Source organism: Chelmon rostratus, chromosome 3 (genome assembly GCF_017976325.1).
Source record: "Chelmon rostratus isolate fCheRos1 chromosome 3, fCheRos1.pri, whole genome shotgun sequence".
NCBI lineage: Eukaryota > Metazoa > Chordata > Actinopteri > Chaetodontiformes > Chaetodontidae > Chelmon > Chelmon rostratus.
Genome location: NC_055660.1, coordinates 27922588 through 27941907, shown reverse-complemented (window position 1 = coordinate 27941907; position 19320 = coordinate 27922588). Strand labels below are relative to the sequence as shown.

Here is a 19320-nt window from a genome sequence, read left to right as displayed (position 1 = left end):
TTCGGTTCGTTTCTTCTGTCAGTTATAAAGTTATAGTTATAGTTAAGTTATATACAGCTCATTGACAAACAGCAAACAAAAACAGCATTACTAACCACTGCTAACCTCTGAGTAACCATCCTGCACAGTCGCCCCCCTGCAGAGAAAACAAAACAAAACACACACACACACGCACTCAAACACCTCATAAATGACACATAATGAAGGAGTTGGCTGTCTTGTGAGCTCCAGGACCAGTGAGCAGCTCACCAACTGCTTCAGTACATTGTTATTACAGTCAGTCATCTCATTAAACTCACTTACTTGAAACCGACCGGGTGTAATTTTTCTTTCAACTACTTGACTTGCTATGGTGGTTTAATCATGAAAGTGGCTTAATTACAGCGAGAACATCGATATCTTGACTCATTTCTGATCTTTTACCAAGATGGGATAGATGAGATGGATCTGGAGGCCGTGCAATTGACAACACGCACTGTAGCACCCACCTGAGTGGTGCACAGCCTTGTACTGTAAGGCTCGCCTGCTGCCACTGGCCCGCCTATGGCAACCAGCTACCAGCTAGGAGAAAAAAGCCGAAAGAAAGCACACTCACAAAGGCATTACAATACATGCTGGGTTTCCATGGCAAAATGGAGGCAAAGGAACACGGGAAAGAAAAAAAGAGACGTCGACCAATAAAAGCCATGATTCAAAACCTTAAAGGGTGGGTGTAGGGCATATCTGCACACAGGGGCAAACAAGAACAAAGTCACACGCTGATTTAAAGACTAAACACACACGTATAATAAACTACACCAGTTTGCAGCGTTGTTAAAACTTATCCTGCGATCCCACTGGTGGGAGGCTTTTTTAGGACTGGTGGGGGCAGGGCAGCCGTGAGGAGGGGGGTTAGACTGTCCATTTGCCTTTTATAGCTGCCCACTCCAGTTAGTAGCAAGAGAGAGAAAAAGAGAAAGAGACCGACATAATGAGGGAGGGTGGGGGGGTTGGGGGTGCAACAGCTCAGACTAGACTGACCACTGGATGCACACGCATGCAAACACACACTGAGACCCCGCTGAAGGAGCAGGAACGAGGTTGTTTTGTTGTTTGAACAATGTTTCAACCCCAGAGGCACATACGTGTGCGTGCGTGTGTGTGTGTGTGTGTGTGTGTGTGTGTGTGTGTGTTGGGCATTTGGGGTTGATTAAAGTGGAACAGCACTGATGCGTTCGCTGTCTTTTTGTTTTTTACGGACCCAAATGTTTCATCAGTGCAAATCGATATGCCCGAGTGACTATCACACGAAATAAGTAGGACACGTTTGACTGAAAAGAAGAATAATAGGACGGTGGCGAGAGAAAACTAAGTGTATTCTGTGTGTGAACAAGTGAGAGGGCAATTCAGCTGTTTTTTCTCTCTCTCCGTGCACTCAGGATTGAGAGAGGACAAGTGAGGGAGAGTGTATATAAGCTTGTGTGCCTGAGTAGGAGAGAGCTAGAGAGACAGAGGGAGAGCGCTTTAGCCTGGCTTTTCTCCGCTGTGCCTTTCAGCTCCTCTCTCACTGTAGAAAGAGGCGTGTCCATGGACCAGTATAAAGTCCAAGGAGAGCCACTCGTGTTGAGCCTTTCTCAGGAGCGAGTCCTTTGCACTGCACACCAGCCAAGAGGAGGAAACTGCAGCTGTTACTTAAAACACTGCCTTTTGATGACCTGCTTTGCATTTGGACACTTGTAGACCAGATTTTTCGGTGCTTCATTAGAGGGAGGGTAAGCCTCTGGACTCAAACTCGAAGAGCGAGCAAGACTCACCTGACCACAGTGGTGGATATCCTTCCTGCAACTGTTCATTTCAACATAACAAAAACTAGTTCTTATCACCACTACATTCGCCAGCCGAGCAGATCACGAACAGGCTCCAATTTCTGCGCTGTGAAATTGAATCAGAGGAACGGAGAGGCAATACAGCAGAGGCATTGTGTCCCGGCAATTGAAACACTAACCAGCTGAAAATATCAAAGACCACTCTGGACAAAGCGTTCCTCTCAAACCTCCCTTGTTGGTCTAAAATCTGCTGTTGAAGTAGAAAGTGATCAAAAGCTGCACAACACTCAGAGAGGAGAGGGAAAGCAAAGGGGGACCATACACGAGGGCAAAGGATTGCGTGCAGGTGCCGGGGCTGCCATGGTGCGTGGAGGTGGCGTGGCAGTAGTTCCGTCCTGCTTGGGCTTTTGGGTGTTCGGCGCCCTGTCGCTGGTGGCGCTGTGCTTATCAGACCAGGCTATCCGCTGTCCGGTGTGCTCCGAGGAGAGGCTGGCCAGCTGCCGACTGCCGGAAGGCTGCGAGGAGACGGTGCGCGAGCCCGGCTGCGGCTGCTGCCCCACCTGTGCCCTGCCTAAAGGGGCTCACTGCGGTGTCTACTCGCCCCGATGTGGCACGGGCCTACGCTGCTACCCGCCGCGTGGCGTGGAGAGGCCACTGCACTCGCTGATGCACGGCCAGGGGGTGTGCACCGATGAGAGAGAGGTGGAGGAGAACTCAGGTGAGAGCGAAGGGGTCAGAGTCTGTGTGTGAACTGATGACGAATACACTTCTTGACAATGAGCACTTCTTTGTTTTAGCTGCTGTCAATTACAATCAGACTCACATCACCGATGCATTCACACCACATTTGAGATCTCTGCGAATGTCTATATCAAGATGCTCTCATAGTGCCAAGCGTGTCAGCCGCAGCTGACCAGGTCTCTACAAACCTGGACTGGTGTCTCTGCGTCCCTCTCGCTCGGTGGACCCACGGCCGAGCAGACCAGAATATTTTCTGTCTCCGCTCCCTGGGCCTTACCTGAGCCGGGCAGGGTCAGAGTTGGGGGGGGTGTGACAATGTGCTGCTTGTTTACCCTAATCTCGGCTAAGCCCCGAACCAGAGCGTGCACACACACCAGCTCCTCACGCATGGCCTGATGGGAGAGCGCACACAGTCCCTCTGCTGTCTTGCGGCTGCTCACTGTGAAAGGGGCCCTGCTGTAAGACGCAGAGCAGGCAGAGAGGAGAGCGCTGTGGTGATAGCTGGGGTGGGCGTGTGTGCATGTGAGTGTGTGTGAGGAGCTTGTACTGTATGTTTCTGCTGCATGTGTCGGCACTCTGCATGGCTGTGGCGTGCAAGATAGTCCCCCGTTTTAGTGCAGGAGCCATGCATTTGGTTCATGCAGATTGCGACGCTAAAAAAAAAATCCCTTCGCAAGCAACCTTTGGATGTGCAGGTAGTCGTGTAGTGCAGGCAGTGAAATGCATTGTGGTGGTACTGGGAATTTGAGTCTGTGTGTGTGTGTCTGTGTGTGTGTAGGTGAATATGTGTGTGTGTTTGTAATGGGAGGAGGTAATAAAAGCTGCTGTATGAAATGAATGTAATGGAGTGTGGCCAGTCTGGGGCTATTAGAGCTCTCTGCAATCAGTAATTCACTTGGTGCTCTTTCATGGACGCCCCCATTCCTCCTCCTCCTCCCGCTGCTGCAGATGTCTAACTCCTCTTCTACTGTCGATGTCTCTATCACACTCTTCGGGGCTGACTTCTTATTCTCCTCTTTGTTGATGCATTCCATTTGCAAAGAAGAAAGTCTGTTTCTACTTTCACACAGTGGGACGTCTAATACTGGGTGTCTTATCTCCAGTTCCAGTTCACTGCTTTGACGTTCACTTCTTTTTACTGAGGAAACTGGTCTCCACTGTTTGTCTTCCTCTGCTTTCCTCAAAGGGAGTGGTGTTGATTTCCATTATGCTGTATGAGACAATTGTTAGAATGTGTCACAGACAAGGTGGTTCTTTCATTTGTTCAAGATTATCAACTAACTGGCCCGCCATTGCTTCACTGAGGCCAGGCTCCCAGACAGTTACTGGTAATGACAGTAGGCTATCTGCTAGTGCCAGAACACCAAAGATTTGGATCAACTTGGCCAATTCATTGCAGCATCTGTTTCCCCTGGCCCTGGGTACACCAACAGCCCCCCCACCCCCCACCCCCAAGCCTTTGAGCGCATCGCCCACCGCGTCCAGCTCCTTCATGAGGATGAGCTCATCGCACTCTTGCTGCCAGAGCTGAAATGAGAGCCTTCTGCTCTCTGTGCAGGGCCAGCATAGGTTAGGCCGGCACATAGCATGACTAAATGGAATCAGAAAGAAGAGGCAAGCTGTTGAGAGCATGATAAAAACTGAGGGCTGTCTCAGCTTGGCCGCCTGTTCTCGCTGAACATTATTTCTCCTCTTTGATGCTGCGTCGTCCGATCAGCTGGCCCGGAACTGGGTTACAGTGCACCGGGGGGAGTCTTGGGTCTTTTCTCCGGGGCGGGGTGGCAGTACATGAAACATTTTAGAAAGTTCATAAGTTTTGTTTTCGGTGCTCTGTAATCTGAGCGCTGAGTTCTGTTTGCCTCCAAACTCCTTCTCACCCCTGGAGTCTGTCATAACAAAGCGGCAAAGCTCTGCCCAATAAACCTCACTGTAAATCAATTCTTCTGGGCAGCAGCTCAGATCTGCTGTATAAGAATGTTCAATGTAAACCATGGCAGCAGAGAGACAATCAGAAAGGCACGGGGGAGAGGCGAAGAGCAACTCCAGTCACAAGCAGGAGATTTCCTTTGTGGCGCATTCATCGTACTTATGCATTATTAAACAAGGGGGTGCATCTCCTGAATACATGTCTGACACTGCCCCACTCCTAGCAACAGTGAACATGCTAGATAAAAATAGAAGAGGGTTTTTAAAAACCAAGAGAATTCATAATGAAAAGGACCCTGGGATAGAGGCAGATCTTGACAGCCCATTGAAGAGAATTTAGGGTGTTCAGGCTAATAGTTAGAGTACAGCTCTGCATCTAGAAACTGCAAGATAACATATGGATCACAGAGGTCTGTGCTGCCTCATGATTGTCACTTCATTTTAAGGCTAGCTGCTAGCTACCAATAAAAAATGTACCAAAGTAAACATAGAGCATTAAATCAGGCTGGCAAGCGTTAGGATATCAGTGCATTTTCTTTGGTCCAAAACAGTGTATTTCTCTCAAAAATTTATCAAGCTTAAGGCTATTCTTGAACCAAATTTCCATAGCAACAACAAGCACCATCCTGCATCTTGTGTCAAGGTCTAAGACAGCTGTAGTGCATCATAACATCCCATTCTTAGAAACCCTCTCTATCTTGATACTTAGAAAAAATCATCATCCGTGTGTTGGCACCTGTCCCTGCATTCCTGCTGTGTCTGCCCCGGTGTCGTGTTCAAATGCTTCCCACTGACAGTGAAGCGGATATTATTTGCAGATACAGATGTCAGATATGAAAAGTCTTACACCTACAGGCACCAAAGGACTTGCATGAATGAAGCTGTTGGTGGAGCCAGACTCTGTCCAACTATGCCCAATTTACTGTGACGCACACAGGTCTTTATGAAAGCAGCATGCTAACCTAGATTTTCCTCTCGCCTACGAGCGAGGACTCCTCAGCACGTTTTGGAAGTTGAGAACTGGTGTGGATGTGGATGTATTTTTAGGGCGCTTTATGAGGATCTTCCCAAACCTCTTTCAGCAGATGTCCCTTAACGTTGTGTATTTGCTTTCTTTGGGTTGTGCAGGACATTTGTACAGCTGGGGCTCTTATGCAGGAGTAAACGTGATTAGCTAATTGCTGTCCTTCGTGGGACAGAGACCCCCTTCTGGTGCTGGAGCTGAGAGATACACAAACATAACACAGGCCTAATCTGTGGAAGACAGTGAATCCTCAAGGGCCGACATTTCATATGGGAACCTATTAATTCAGCAATAAAAACACTGCAGCAATCTACATTTCAGCATCTTGATAGATGGCGATTTTGAAGACGTGTACTTTCTGAGCAGTGGTCATTATTTGAATCCATGCCATGAAGATTAAATACTGTATTATTACTGATATTTCAGGTAGTACACCCCTTTCACTGGCTGATAGAAATGTTCATTTCCTCTCCTTGCACTTGCACTCAAGACCTTGATTCTGTACATACATTAAAACAAGAGCAATCCACTCAAATTAAGTTAATGATGTTACTTAAAATAGTTTGACCTAATTTGCTGCAGCTGCAGGTTTCCCTCTATTCATAGATCTATTCATCACATGTAGTAGTAGTATGAGTGCATCAACAAGTGATGGATGGCTAAGATTACCCCAGCTCAATATGACAGAATTTACTTAGCCATCCGCGAGCAAATAAATCTACAAAACAAGCAGCAGATGGAGTCCAGTCTATTATAGTCTATCTATATCTATAGTCTGGTTTGTCCCCGAGGTTTCAGATGAAAATAATATCTCAGTTCAGTTTATGCTGTTGGATAAGTGACAGGAATTCAGATGTCTATGAACATGTTTTTATCAAGACGAAAAATGAAAGTATGCATCTCAGAGGAGGCAGTGAATGTGGGAAACACCTCACGTTGCACTAACATTCCCAAAACATGTTTTATTGTCATCATGCAGTCCAATGTTTTGATCCAGAAGAGTTTTGTCAGGATAAAGGATAATATTTATCCTGATGATGATCCATCTGGAAGAGTTTTTGCTCTATCCTGTATTAGTATTTTTTTTGTCTCTGCTCCACACCTGTGTGTGTGTGTGTGTGTGTGTGTGTGTGTGTGTGTGTGTGTGTGTGTGTGTGACTTATTAGAGACAATAACAGAGTTTCAACCCTTGAGCTGAAATGTTAAACATGTACACAGTTGTGTTTACTTTAGTGAAAATTAATTAACTGCTGGAAAGTTGCCACAGCTAAGACTGGCTTTATTTTCTGTGAGAGGCTGTCAGATTACAAAGCAGCTTGTGTCATTTGGGATTCAAAGTAGGTGCATTTTTATTGATTTTCAGATGTGTTGCTTGTTGAAATCAAAGAGGACTGTGATGTCTTGGACGTCAGCTGAATGTGAAGTGGCCAGAACAGTATGAGACAGCGCAGCAGCAGGGTCCCATGTCACAAAGGCTGCTTTTGTGATTTAGCTGATTTAACTTTCTACCTTTCCTTTGTCGAATGACACTGTTAAGAGTTTCAATGGCCTTCTTGCAGCACATGCCAGCAGTCTTGACCAGTGCTCACTGGACATCAGCTCTGATGATTAACTGAATTCAAAGAAATCTTCTGCCTGGAAACCAGCGGCGTGACACTCTGGCAGCATCCAGTGTTGACTGAAAAGAATACTTTTTGGTAGTAAGCCTAGCTGGCATTTGAGCTTGTAGCCATAAACTCTTGAAAAAAGACTTATCAAAGTGTTACTAAACTTTTTGGAGGAGTAGCCTCCGCAAAGAATATTTATTTTTCGGGAGATTAGTCGCTGTCAACATAGTGTAATCGATTCTATTAGGTGTCAAGGAGAACCACAACGCTATAAATAATGTTTGTCGTTTTGTGAAATTCATATTTTAAGTCACTCTAGGCAAGTTTTATGGACTTCTATTAAAAACAGGCCAATCCCATTGTTTGGAAAACATAAATGAATAAGATGACAGAACAGGACTGACACTGGCTGTGGTAAAGGCCCAGTTGATCCCTGGCCAGTGATCAGTCTGTTGCTACTTAACAGATGCAATTTAAAATCTCAGCAGCACTATGCACCACTTCGCTGCTACTTTCTGTCTCGTATGCATTTTAAATCTATTTTTTACATACACATACGACATAAAAAGATGTCATTTAGTGTTCAGGCTGAAGAAAACATTGTTTTGCCTGCCCTCTCTGATTAAAAGTTTTTAGTGTGTTTGGTCAGAAATGTGCTGTGGAACACCTACAACTGTGGCAGCTGCACCTATAACCACACCCAACAGTGATGTCACAGTGTACAGACACGCCCTGAGGTGCTCTTCTACAAGTTAAACCACTGGAGGTCAGAACTGTGACCAAAATATGTGCTGAGTGGGACATTTCACAGTTAAAAAATAAACCTGTCAGTGCTCTTAGATATATCCTGCAATTCTCGTTGGTCAGTCGGGCTCTACCCTATAAGGAAGTTGCTCAGTGTTTTCAGACTCACCCTGCGAGTATCCTCAGTGTATCAGTATTAAACAGAGCACAAATGAAGTCATTCTTGTAAAAGGGTACATCTAGGGTTGTTCTATCAATGTGTAATATAGTGGGCTGTCTTTTGGCTTAGATACAAGATATAAGACAGTGGAAGTATAAACCGTAGGAAAGTACTCTGCCAATCTCGCTGAGAATAACTAAATATTTATTTGAAGGGATATTTGAGGTTTACAAGTTCAGCCCAATAGCCACTAACAGTCGAATGTGAAAACTGACCAACCCTTTAGCTCCTTATGTCAGAGAAGACAAATATATAAAGAAAGATGCAGCACAGACTTGTCATAATGTTGATTAAATGATGGAACTGCAATCAAAGTGATGTTTCCCCAGGCAGAAAATATATTAATCAGAGGGAGAGTGCCTGCTCTCTCTCATCCCGTTATGACTGATGGTCACACGTCTGGTGGCCAATGTGACGAATACATTTGCAAGTGCACCGGCTGATATGCGACAACAAATATTTGACTAAGAACTATTGAGCAAGCAATGCAGTTGATTGTGTAATAGATTCAGAATGTGTCAGTTAAGTGCTAACAAAATGGAGTTTTGTGTTCACTCTACTGTATGCTCAGTTCATCAGTGCTGCATCACAATTAAATATAACAGCGGGGGCTATGTGACCACCTGCTAATCACATGCTGTACACTAGGGCAAGTTTTTAAGAATGACTTTGATGATGAATTGAACCTGATGATTAATAGACTGGTAGCGGCCTTGGTTGATGTCTTTAATGGATTTTATTTGCTTAGTTTCGACTTACTGCCATGTATCCAAAGACCAAAAAGAGAAGTGAAGGCAGTTCCTGATTCTGAGCATGATATGTTTACTCAAGACCTTTCTTTATCTTTGCTGTGCACCTGTGAGTCACAATTCACTTCAATGTATCAGCTCCAGGGCTGATAATGCACTGCAGGAATTATATTTCAAAAGCCAAAAGCTGCTGATCTAAATCAAATGAAACCACACAGAGAAGTGGCAACTTCCTCCATGGAAAACAGCAGTGGTAGCAAACAGGACATGCCACCCCTGACCCACTTCTAAATCACTTTGGCTTGCCCTACAAAAGAGCATGGAATCGGAAAAGTGTGAACTGGCAAAAGAGGAGAAAGAACAACTTGGAACGAAGGAAACAGCTGAAACTCTGTTGGCTCTTGTGGACGAAAGTGCTGATGAGCAAGGCTTAACAGCAACAAGACTAAAAATACAAACAGCCAAGAGACACTTCCCCCCCAGACAAGCAAAGCCAAGCAAGATGACTATGTCTATGAAGTTTAAAGAAGCATGGTCACCTTCCAGCTCATGTCGCCGAGTTGTAAAAAACTCAAACCATCTTCAGAAAATGGCCAAGGATCAATATCTCGAATACAGCAGCTATCTCGAGACCTAGTACTGCAAAGACAAGCTTGAATGTGCGCCTTCGTGCATGGGAAAAGGCTGCACGTTGCACAAGATTAAAGAGGCTACTACTGACCCACCTTCACTGTCTCTTTGCCAAAAGCAGTTAGCTGGATGCCTGGCAGTGACCTTAGATATTTACCAGAGCTCGGATCTGGTTCAATGATCAGCTTCAAAAACGGCTGAAAACAGCTTCAAAATGGTAAAACTGCAGTTCAAACTTCTTTGATTCTGGTGCCAATCTGTAAAATGCCATGGGTTATGAGCAGAAAGCGCAAAACGCTGCCAAGTCTTATAAGCCACAGGTGAAAGTCAACACACATGTACACAAAGAAAGACACACACGACCTTTATCCCTCATTTTACCCATGTTGTGCCCCCTAACCACCAACTAGCACACACACACACACACACACACACGCACACACACACACACACACACACACACACACACACAACCAGAGTTGTGCCCACTTGTGACAGTGCAAATACCCTCTAACAACCTCCATCTGGCACAGGCTGAGGTTGTTGTGAAGGGGTGGAGAATGAAGAGGGAGGGGGGCATTTCCTGAGGAAGCAGCTGGCTGCCTGCAGGGCCACAGAACTGCAGGATTATAGGGATGCAAAGGTGAAGGTGGCACAGACCACAATGTACAGAGGGTGGCAGAACAGGGGTGGTATGGTTTAAAAGGCCTCAGAGCTCGTGGCATGGCTGTGGTGCAGTAGTTGAAAAGTACCAGGGCAAGAGCGGAGGCACAGATTACCCCCCAGAGCGGGAACACGGCTTGGTGTCCTTGAGGTTAACCTGGCCTCATTTTTAGCCTACATCTCACCACGTTCAGCTGTATGGGATGTTATGTAGAAGCACAAGGAGGAGCAGTGGAACAGCTCATGCTCTATATCTGACACTCAAGCAAATCATGAAAATAATGGATGTTGCCATAAATTATGCTCATATCATTAAAACGTGATTATTATGTTGCCTTCACAGTCACGCAACATAAGCCCTACAAACGCTTTGGACAAGCTTGTTTTTGTAATACTTTTGACAGTGCATTGTTGTTGAATTTAAGGAACTAAAGCACTATTCCTTGTCCTTTAGCGATGGACAGGCAGGATGAGATCATCCCTGAGCACCCAAACAACAGCAATATCCGGTGCAGTCCTCAAGACAAGCGCTGCATACAGAAGACCATGGCCCGACACCCTCCGAAATCCACAAATATGAGAAGCAACAACGGCAGGGAGGAGACCAAGGCGGCGTTGGTGAGAGAAACGATCTTCTGACATGTTATCAGTTTCCAGGAAACAAACCCAGGCAGTCCTCTCTGCAACACATGCCTCAGCCCCAGCAGGTGTTTTACATTAAGACTTTATAGTTCCAAAGCCACAAGCCTAACAGTCTGGTTATAAATTGTACAAATTAGTTATTTACAGACCGTAACATTTAATCGTGGTCTTGCGAAACAAAGTACAGGTGCACATTGACATCAACATGCAATATGCTGTTTTAACACTGGCAAGAACAGGATCATAACATCCCTATTAATCAGTAACAGGCTGGCTTTGCCACATTTCACTACATTTAACACTGAAATGTGTTGCATGAATGCCACACATATAGACAAACAGATATAGATTTACTTGGGTCGCCCACCCAGATAGGTTCACCTTTTGTTTTGGATACTTGGGTTTTTGATTAATTCATTTTCTTATGTTTTTAAAGTCTTTGTGGTCATGCATTTGGACTGGTGGTGCAGACTGATTAAAAACATGCCAGAATGATGCATTCACATGCCAGCATTATTTGGTTTATGAATTCATTGCAGCCGACTCTGAAGGGACCGCATATTGTTCTGATGGCCCATTATTCCAAAACCCCAACAGTATGAAAAATGTCTGAAAAGACCTGCCTAATGACCCTATGATTGTTTGTTGCTCGGTCAGGGTTAGATGGTTATGGTTAGAAAAAAATGTCAGGGTCACTGCCAATCAGAAGCAGCGTAGGGACTGATCTTAGCGAAATGGTAAAAAGAAAATAATAGCACAGATCATTGGAATAATGGGCCACCTGAACAACTGCATGGCATCGACTCTCACTACTATTTGCGGATGCACTGACAAACAATGTAAGGGGGCTGACATGTGCCCAGTGAAAAGCTGTGTGATGTTGAGTTTAGCTATAACCAGCAGCAGCTCTTTGACTTTCACAACATATATCATGATGGCAAAATTAAAGTTGGGATTTTTTTTGAACACGGTGTATTTAAGATAATCAAACACTGAAAAAAATATTCCGAGCAAAAACTGCCACCACTTCCCATGAGCACTGGAGGCAACGTGCTCCGCAGACAAAGTGTAATTTGAGTGAGTAATAATCTTTTACCCCAAAGACGACAACAGCGCAAAGTATGAATCCAAAAACATGGCCCGTCTTCTCACTATGCCTGGTTTTTATTTTCTACTTTAAACTCAGGTTATTACTGTCCGTATATTTTATTGCAGATTTATTGTTCATTGCTTTTTATGACTGAAATGATTATTTGTGGTGGTTGTTTTTGATTTTACCTTAACTTTCTCATGATGTTCCTAGCCATTTTGAAAATTAGAGCTAATGCTTTCTTGTTAAGACGGCAGAGCAGTTTTCTTATTGCACTGCAAATGCTGACGCACATCTACAGTTGATGTGTATAAACATCAAATCAAAAGCGATTTCTTCTACAGGCTCCCTGTCGTGCTGAGCTGCAGAGAGCGTTGGACAGATTGGCATCAAATACCCGCACGCATGATGATCTCTTCACAATCCCCATACCCAACTGTGACAAGAACGGAGATTTCCATGCTAAACAGGTCTGTGATTTCAAACGCACACTCATTATGAGCTTTTTTGAATTACTGAGCAGACCACTATTTGGCCATGTGCACGGGTGAACTGTGAATCTCTATTATTAAGCCAACACAAATAAAAATGCCTATCTTTATCCTTCAAACAGTTCCTTTTAAACCACGTCAGCAATCTGTGCGCCAAAACACAAAACATGCCTGCAGCCGATGAAATATTACTAGTCTTACTAGTTCAAGATCAACACAAAAGTGTCTCCAAGCAGACTGTCATGGTAACGCCAAGATCTTATTTTGCTAAGCTCATATGAAAAGTGATTTACTTGTGAAAAGTGATTTTAATGTGTGTATAAAGTGGTTTTCCCTACACTGTTGGACGATAATCACTTTATTGCTATGATGGATGCAATTTGCTTTTGGATGCTGTTACTTGTTATTTTGCCTTTGCAAGTTTGGGCAACTCTGCAGATAAGAGCGAGAGACTCAGAGAACATAAAAACACAGATAAGACTGCTCTGAGTTGCACATGCAATCAAAGCAGCAGACGCAGAGTCAGTGATAAAAGGAGAGCTGTGCTAAGGCAAGAGTCTGAGTTATGTTGATTGTGTAACATGGTTAAAGTATCTCTGCTCAGACTCAGGCATCTGTTTACTGTTTAACTAAAACTGCACTGTGATAAAAACCTATTGGGAAGTAAAGCACGGGTCATGAGGGACAACTGGGAATCATTTCATGGCAGGGTTGCTCTGAGATTGTTAAGATTGTCTCGAGGGCTTTTTGAAACTGGAAATTGATACAGAAAAAGGAGAAAATCACACAATAGATTTTGTATTTACAGGAACTGTTAATGGTTCACAGAAGGAATCTCAGAAGCTTTAAATCAAATAATCAAACTACTTGAAATGCTTCTCACAGTTTGCTTAAGGTAAGTTTAAGTGCCTGCTGGATGTAGTTTGCCTTAAAGTATGATTCTTTGGCAAGTGGGCATCATTTTCTTAATGTGGTCTGCTGCTAAAATATTGTAACCCTTGACAAACTCCAGCCATTTGAGCATTTAGTGCCAAGTGCTGCAAAACAATGAAAACATCTCTAAAATATTTGTCTGTTGTCATCGTAGAGAACTACGGCCCTGCCAACAAAGCATTATCCGCTCTTTCAAGATAATCACATTAATCTGTAACCTCTTACCTAGTGCTCAGTATTATATGGATCTACATTCATTTATTCTCGGGGGGGAGCACAACACCCTCTAAACTGTAAATTACCACCATATACCCTAAAATATGGTGAACTTGTTCACAAACATTTGCTTATTTACACATACAGCAGATACAGAGCAGCATTAGCATAGTTGTGTTTGTGTCCACCTGATGAAGTTCAATGGTCAATCTCTTTTAGCTCTGTTTTGCTCTCCACCAACTCCCGAGGGAAATACCTGTCTCTCCAGCCGCTAAATGCTGCTCTGTGTTCACCAGTTACTCACTAACATGTCAATGTGCTGGGCAGGTAATGCACAGTGGATTTTTTTTTTAATGTTAAACAGCTACCTGCTGCTGCTGCTGAAACTGCACTGATGAGAATAGTGAGAGTGAACCAAAACCGGAAAGTTGTGAGCTATGAGACTGATTGATTGATTTTTAAAAATCCAGACTGTGGAGAGGAACTGCAGAGTGTTGAAGAAACTATTATATGTAAATAAAATATTCTATGCATCTTTAATGCCCACAGTGTCATCCAGCACGTGACGGCCAGCGGGGAAAGTGCTGGTGCGTGGATCAGAAGACGGGCATGAGACTCCCGGGGCCACTGGAGCTGCGAGGGGATCTGGACTGCCACCAGTTAATGACTGCTACCCTGAGGGACTGAGGAATGAAGAGTGGCAGTGGGGGTGCAGGACCAGCTGAACTCTACTGGTGCTTATTAGTAGGACTACACAAGGAAAGGACTTCGCTCTAAAGCCTCGCTTCACCTGAGGTCGATGGTACTTGAGCTTGCGCAACAAAAAGGAAACCATTGAATTGAGTTCTTTTGCTATTTTGTTTCTGTGTGTGAGAGTGTGTGATGTCTGAGTCTTTTGAGCACTTGATGTATATTGTTTCTACCATGTGAGCTTAAGACAGATAGTCTTTAGACACATGTGCTTTGAAGTAACAGGTGGCAGAAAAAAACCTTTCACAGATAAGTCGTAGTTGTGATGTTTGTTAGAGAGCAAAATGTGTTGTTTCCTCTAGTCTAACTTCAGTAGAGTACTCTTGAAAAGTAAGAAAATGCATCAACCCCACCAGATAATCAGACCTGAGATACAAGAGGAGCTGGTAGCATCTGTTTAATTCTTTATGGAGCACTAGATCAGCTGCAATTACTGCAGAAAGATTATCAATTAAAAGATTATGTACTAGTTTTTCACACAATGTGTGTAATTGTTTGGAACATGTGGCTCTTATTCTACTGTCCTATACGTATGTCATAAAAACCCAACCCATCTGGTAAGTAGGTTCAAACAAACCATAAAATGCGTTTGCAAACACAAAGTCTAGTTCAGCGACAACACAAGAGCAGCAATAAAAGACGGACTGAGAAGAACAGATCAAATGAAAAAAGAAACAGGGGTGACAAAGGAATGCCTTGAGTTATCAGATGATAAGCCATAGCATTCACAATATCAAGACCAAACTGAAAAGAGCGAGAGTGTGAAAAACTGTATCTCTGAAGGGCCAGAATAGATTTGCTTCATTACCCCGTGGTTAACTCTGCATCCTCCTCTCTCTGCTGACGTGCTCTCTCGAACATCGCAGTCCAGAAGGACTGGCAGAGTAGCTGGGCTAGAAACTCTGTACACTGCTGATAGGATAATCTTATTTCTCCAGCTGGTGCTGAGATGCCAGTGTGACTCTCGTATGAATATGCTTCAACATACAGGATTTCTCTCCAGACTGCTTGGCAGAACTTTGGTGGTGCTATATACTGAATGTGCCAAAATGCAAAACAAACAAAAAAAAGGCTTCTGGACTTTTTTGGGCATTGTTTAAGATCGAAACAGAAGACTGGGGTATTCAGGAAGAAGAGCAATTAGCATCAGCAAGCGTGAGGGTCACCTACATGTGTGACCATCTTAACAAGCTCTCACTAAGGCTTTCCATGTGCGTTTTCAATGTGATTGTTAGACTGTAAAAGTAACATCCCACACTGGCTTTGAACCATCACTGCAGCTAACAGGCTGAATGTTCCATTAGCCAGCGCTGTAAACTGCAGGTGTGATGCGTTATAAATACACAGGCAGAGTGTAGTAGGTTGTAAGGTTTAAGCTCCTGGCAGCCTAGCCACTCATAGTTAATATGAAGCTTCGAATGGAGGACTCTGGTGTAGCAGTGAAGATAGAATAAAGATTTTGCGGAAACTAGAATTTCCTCTCTTAATCTGAAAATGATAGCTTGCAGTTTTCATGTTGTCTGTAGAGCATCACACTAAAAATTAACTACCAGCGCAAGTGACATAGCTACTCATCACATATTTTAGATACCATAGACGAGGCTGGTATTATTCTTATAGCAGTTTGATTGTCCTGGTGTTGTATACTGCGAGTTTAGGGCAGTGGCAGGTGTAAGCTAATGCTGGTGTTAGTCACCATCAGATACGGACAGCCTCCTCCACCTGCTCCATGGGAAACTTGGGTTATTATTGACTCCAGCAAAAATTCATCTGTGTAGACAGTCTGTCATTATTGGTATCGGTGAGCCTGAGACAGAGAGCACAGCAGGCCTAGGGAGTAAGCGTCAGGTCACCCCCACAGAAAACAGCATAAATGTCAGCCTGTCAGCAAATCATTGGTGTGTCGATTACAGTGCAGTCATGTCAGATATGTTGGAAAGAAAAAGAAAAGAAAGATCATAGTGAGTCAGATATTGACAGCTGCTGTCACACAGTGGATTCTTGGTTCTTTCTGTATCTCCACACTGATTTTACCTCAACATCAATTAAGCTTTAAATTGGACTATTTCAGCACAACATACTGAAGGAAGGTTCATTCAGCAACAGTGCCATGAAAACCATTATTATTATTATTATGCATTTTTTGCACATTTTCCATATTGAATTTGGTCTAGTCTTTTTTCTAAAATGCAGTAGTATAGGCACATATAAAGAGTCTGAGAAAAGTAAAATGCCCTTCTTTGGTTCTTCTCTCATTGTTTAATGTGCAGGCTAGTAAAACATATAACCTTTGGGCATGAAAAGTAGTTCCCCTCCCCGAGTAGGCTCAACCCATCGAGGTGGGGACAGCTGATATAGGCCAGTCCATTCCCAAACTGAATCTTATTATCACACTGAGGGTTTCTCTGATGTATCTTCACTTCATCCCGAAGGTCTTTGAGGGTGAAATTCTGGACAACTATTTGTACACATAAAAACTTGGAGGGTGTGTTCTTAATGCACTTTGTCGTCTCTAATTTGGCTACAAAACTCACTTATGAAACTTATTATGACAGAATTACACTGAATGTTCCATAAATTCACGTCCTATACGGTTAATCACAATAAACTATTAAAACAAAAAGGAGTAAAGGCAACTTCTTGTCTCTGTATTGGCCTGGTTCTGTCATATATAACATTAGACAGAATTCCACACTTTCGGTCCCCAGTTACTAATAACACTACATACAACGAGGAATTTAATCTTAATCTTATCGCTGTAGCCATTGGTCAATTTCTAACCTTTGCTGGAAACAGTGCTCTGCAACCTGATGACCATGTTTACTTGTCACTAAAGAAAGAATCCAAAGGTAGTTCACCAAAACAGATAGATAGTAGATGGTATGGGTGGAGAATCATTGCTCCAGCTTAAAAATATCAAAAACCAAATATCCTAAAAAATGTTCCAAAGACTACAAGCGAAGTGTCTGGAGACCTCAATACTTATTCAGTGAAATGCATGCACGCAAAGAAGTTTCAGCAAAATCCTATCTTATCATTCATCAACTAATGAAGTGCTACGAAACACATTCAAAGACACTTGTCTTTTAAATAATCGTAATCTTTGAGAGAGATGACAAATGGTTCTGGCTTTGATTTTGTAAGGGCCTTCTAACTACATAAACTGTGTATTTAAGCTATAGTATGTTGCTTGATTTCTAACTTTGCTGTACTGAGCTGTAATTGCATTTCTCAAGACTAGACTGTTCCTATTTGCCTTTGATATTATCTATTAATGTGCAGAAAATATGAAGTAATGTTTGCATGCATACAAATGGACTGGGGCTGGAAACAGCTAAGGTCTTGTGTATCTTGTCCAGAACAGGACTGTTATACTCAAACACTGAAGTGATCAACGAACTGAAATATGAGTTACAACCAATGATATGGTCACTCACATTGTAAATGTTTACCTGATGAAAATGTACACATTGTAATACATCAATTAAAACACTTTAGAGATGACAATGTTGTTGCTGTTATTATTAGTAGCACTGGATGATTTTAGCTTATCACAGATGTATAGTTGCCATGTTTGTATGTCAGCCAAAAAGTCACAAGAAATTTAAAAATGTGAAAAAGCATGGAAATGCCATACAACAATTATGATTTGTGTTTCATTGTGTTGCCATAAATAATGTCTGAAAAACATTTTCCTATAAAGCAACTTGTCTCACATAGACAAAATATAAAAAGTTCAGATAAATGAAGAATGAATTAGTACATAAAGATAAACTAGTCATTGATGACAGGCTGTTCTAGCTTTTATCTGTCTGAAACATGATGGCTTATGTAGTGTGTTTATTTAAAATGAACAGGAGGACATATTGTTATTGGATTTTTTTAACTCTCACATATTGGTATCTGCCTCAAAATGCAGCATCGGTCAGGCTCTAGAATTGACAGCTGTAGCAATCATTATGTTATTTAAGGAAGCACTGATTAGTGTCATGTGATTTGTTACCAAAGCAGTTAGGAAACAAACCTTTGACTAAGAACTGCAGGTGCATGACTACATAATGAGCTGCGCTCCAGGATGCACTTCACATCTGAATTTACAATGATCGACATGTGTGAGAACACTTCACATCTCTCATCTGTTTATTTCATTGGAAAAAGTTCAAATTGTTGCTTCTGAGCCAAAACAGGAAATAAAACATTTATGATGGACTTTTATGAATTTATGAACCTAACCATGCTGGCAGAAAAATTTCATTTGCAATAGAAATATAATTTTTGTTTTTTTTTTTACATTTTTTTCTCCTACATTGAAATCGAGTCTGTATGTTTCACCGAGCCTCTCGTGAAAGCTGGTTAGACAGACAGGTTAATGATAATACTCAAAGTATTTGTCCAAGGAATACCTCTGGAGTGATACATCATAATAATCTGACCACAGCGGCTTCTAAAAATACCTTCGCCATCCACCACCAGAGTAAACTTTCAAGTCAGCTTAGTTCCACTCCCTGAGTCTATTTTGGAGAGCTCTACAGGCTTAAGAACTGGGTCTGAAGCTGCATTACAAGAACAGCGTTACGGGTTTCCCTCTGATTGATTCAAAATGTCTGTTCTGCCCCTGGGCATCCACAATCCCACAGCTGTGCCTGGGAGGCCCTGTGTTAGTGTCTGTGTTAAGCCTGCACAGTAGCTTACAGGCATGTGACCTCCACCCTACCTCCATATGTACTCCATCACAGGTGTCCAGTGCTCAACAAGGTCCTGGTCTTGCCTGGTATGGAATCTGCTCCGTGTTCCGCCCATACACCACTCGCCTGGTGAATGAAAAGATGAAGCACCACACCTGCAGATGAGATCACAACAGTGTCGGCATGCATATTATACAGAATGCAGGTCAAGCAGTAATAAAATAAGCTCTCAAGTGTGCAGTGTAAACAGAAAGTAACAGGGTCACAATGAACACAATCAATTAACAAATCCAAAACAAGTACTATTCAGGTTGAATGGACAGAGATGTAGGCTAAATCCTACAGGCTTTGGACTGTTATCTTTAGGGAACACACTATTACAACTATTGACCTGGGCGGCTCTC

General features: G+C 43.0%; 1 protein-coding gene across 1 annotated transcript; it reads left to right on the top strand.

Moving 5' to 3' along the window:
* Nucleotides 1-1598: 1598 nt before the first annotated feature.
* Nucleotides 1599-17732, top strand: LOC121603778 (insulin-like growth factor-binding protein 4). The gene is made up of 4 exons (XM_041932986.1): nucleotides 1599-2523; nucleotides 10564-10727; nucleotides 12186-12311; nucleotides 14031-17732. Exons 1-4 carry the CDS (start codon nucleotides 2166-2168, stop codon nucleotides 14166-14168), a joined length of 786 nt encoding a protein of 261 aa, XP_041788920.1. The 5' UTR covers nucleotides 1599-2165; the 3' UTR covers nucleotides 14169-17732.
* The last annotated feature ends 1588 nt before the right edge of the window (nucleotides 17733-19320 follow it).

Excerpts from the sequence above, each read along its gene's own strand:
- LOC121603778 (XM_041932986.1), top strand. The coding sequence starts at position 2,166 with ATGGTGCGTGGAGGTGGCGTGGCAGTAGTTCCGTCCTGCTTGGGCTTT. Across the intron at positions 2,524-10,563 it reads AGAGGTGGAGGAGAACTCAG|CGATGGACAGGCAGGATGAG; the intron begins GTGAGAGCGAAG and ends CTTGTCCTTTAG. Across the intron at positions 12,312-14,030 it reads GAGATTTCCATGCTAAACAG|TGTCATCCAGCACGTGACGG; the intron begins GTCTGTGATTTC and ends TAATGCCCACAG.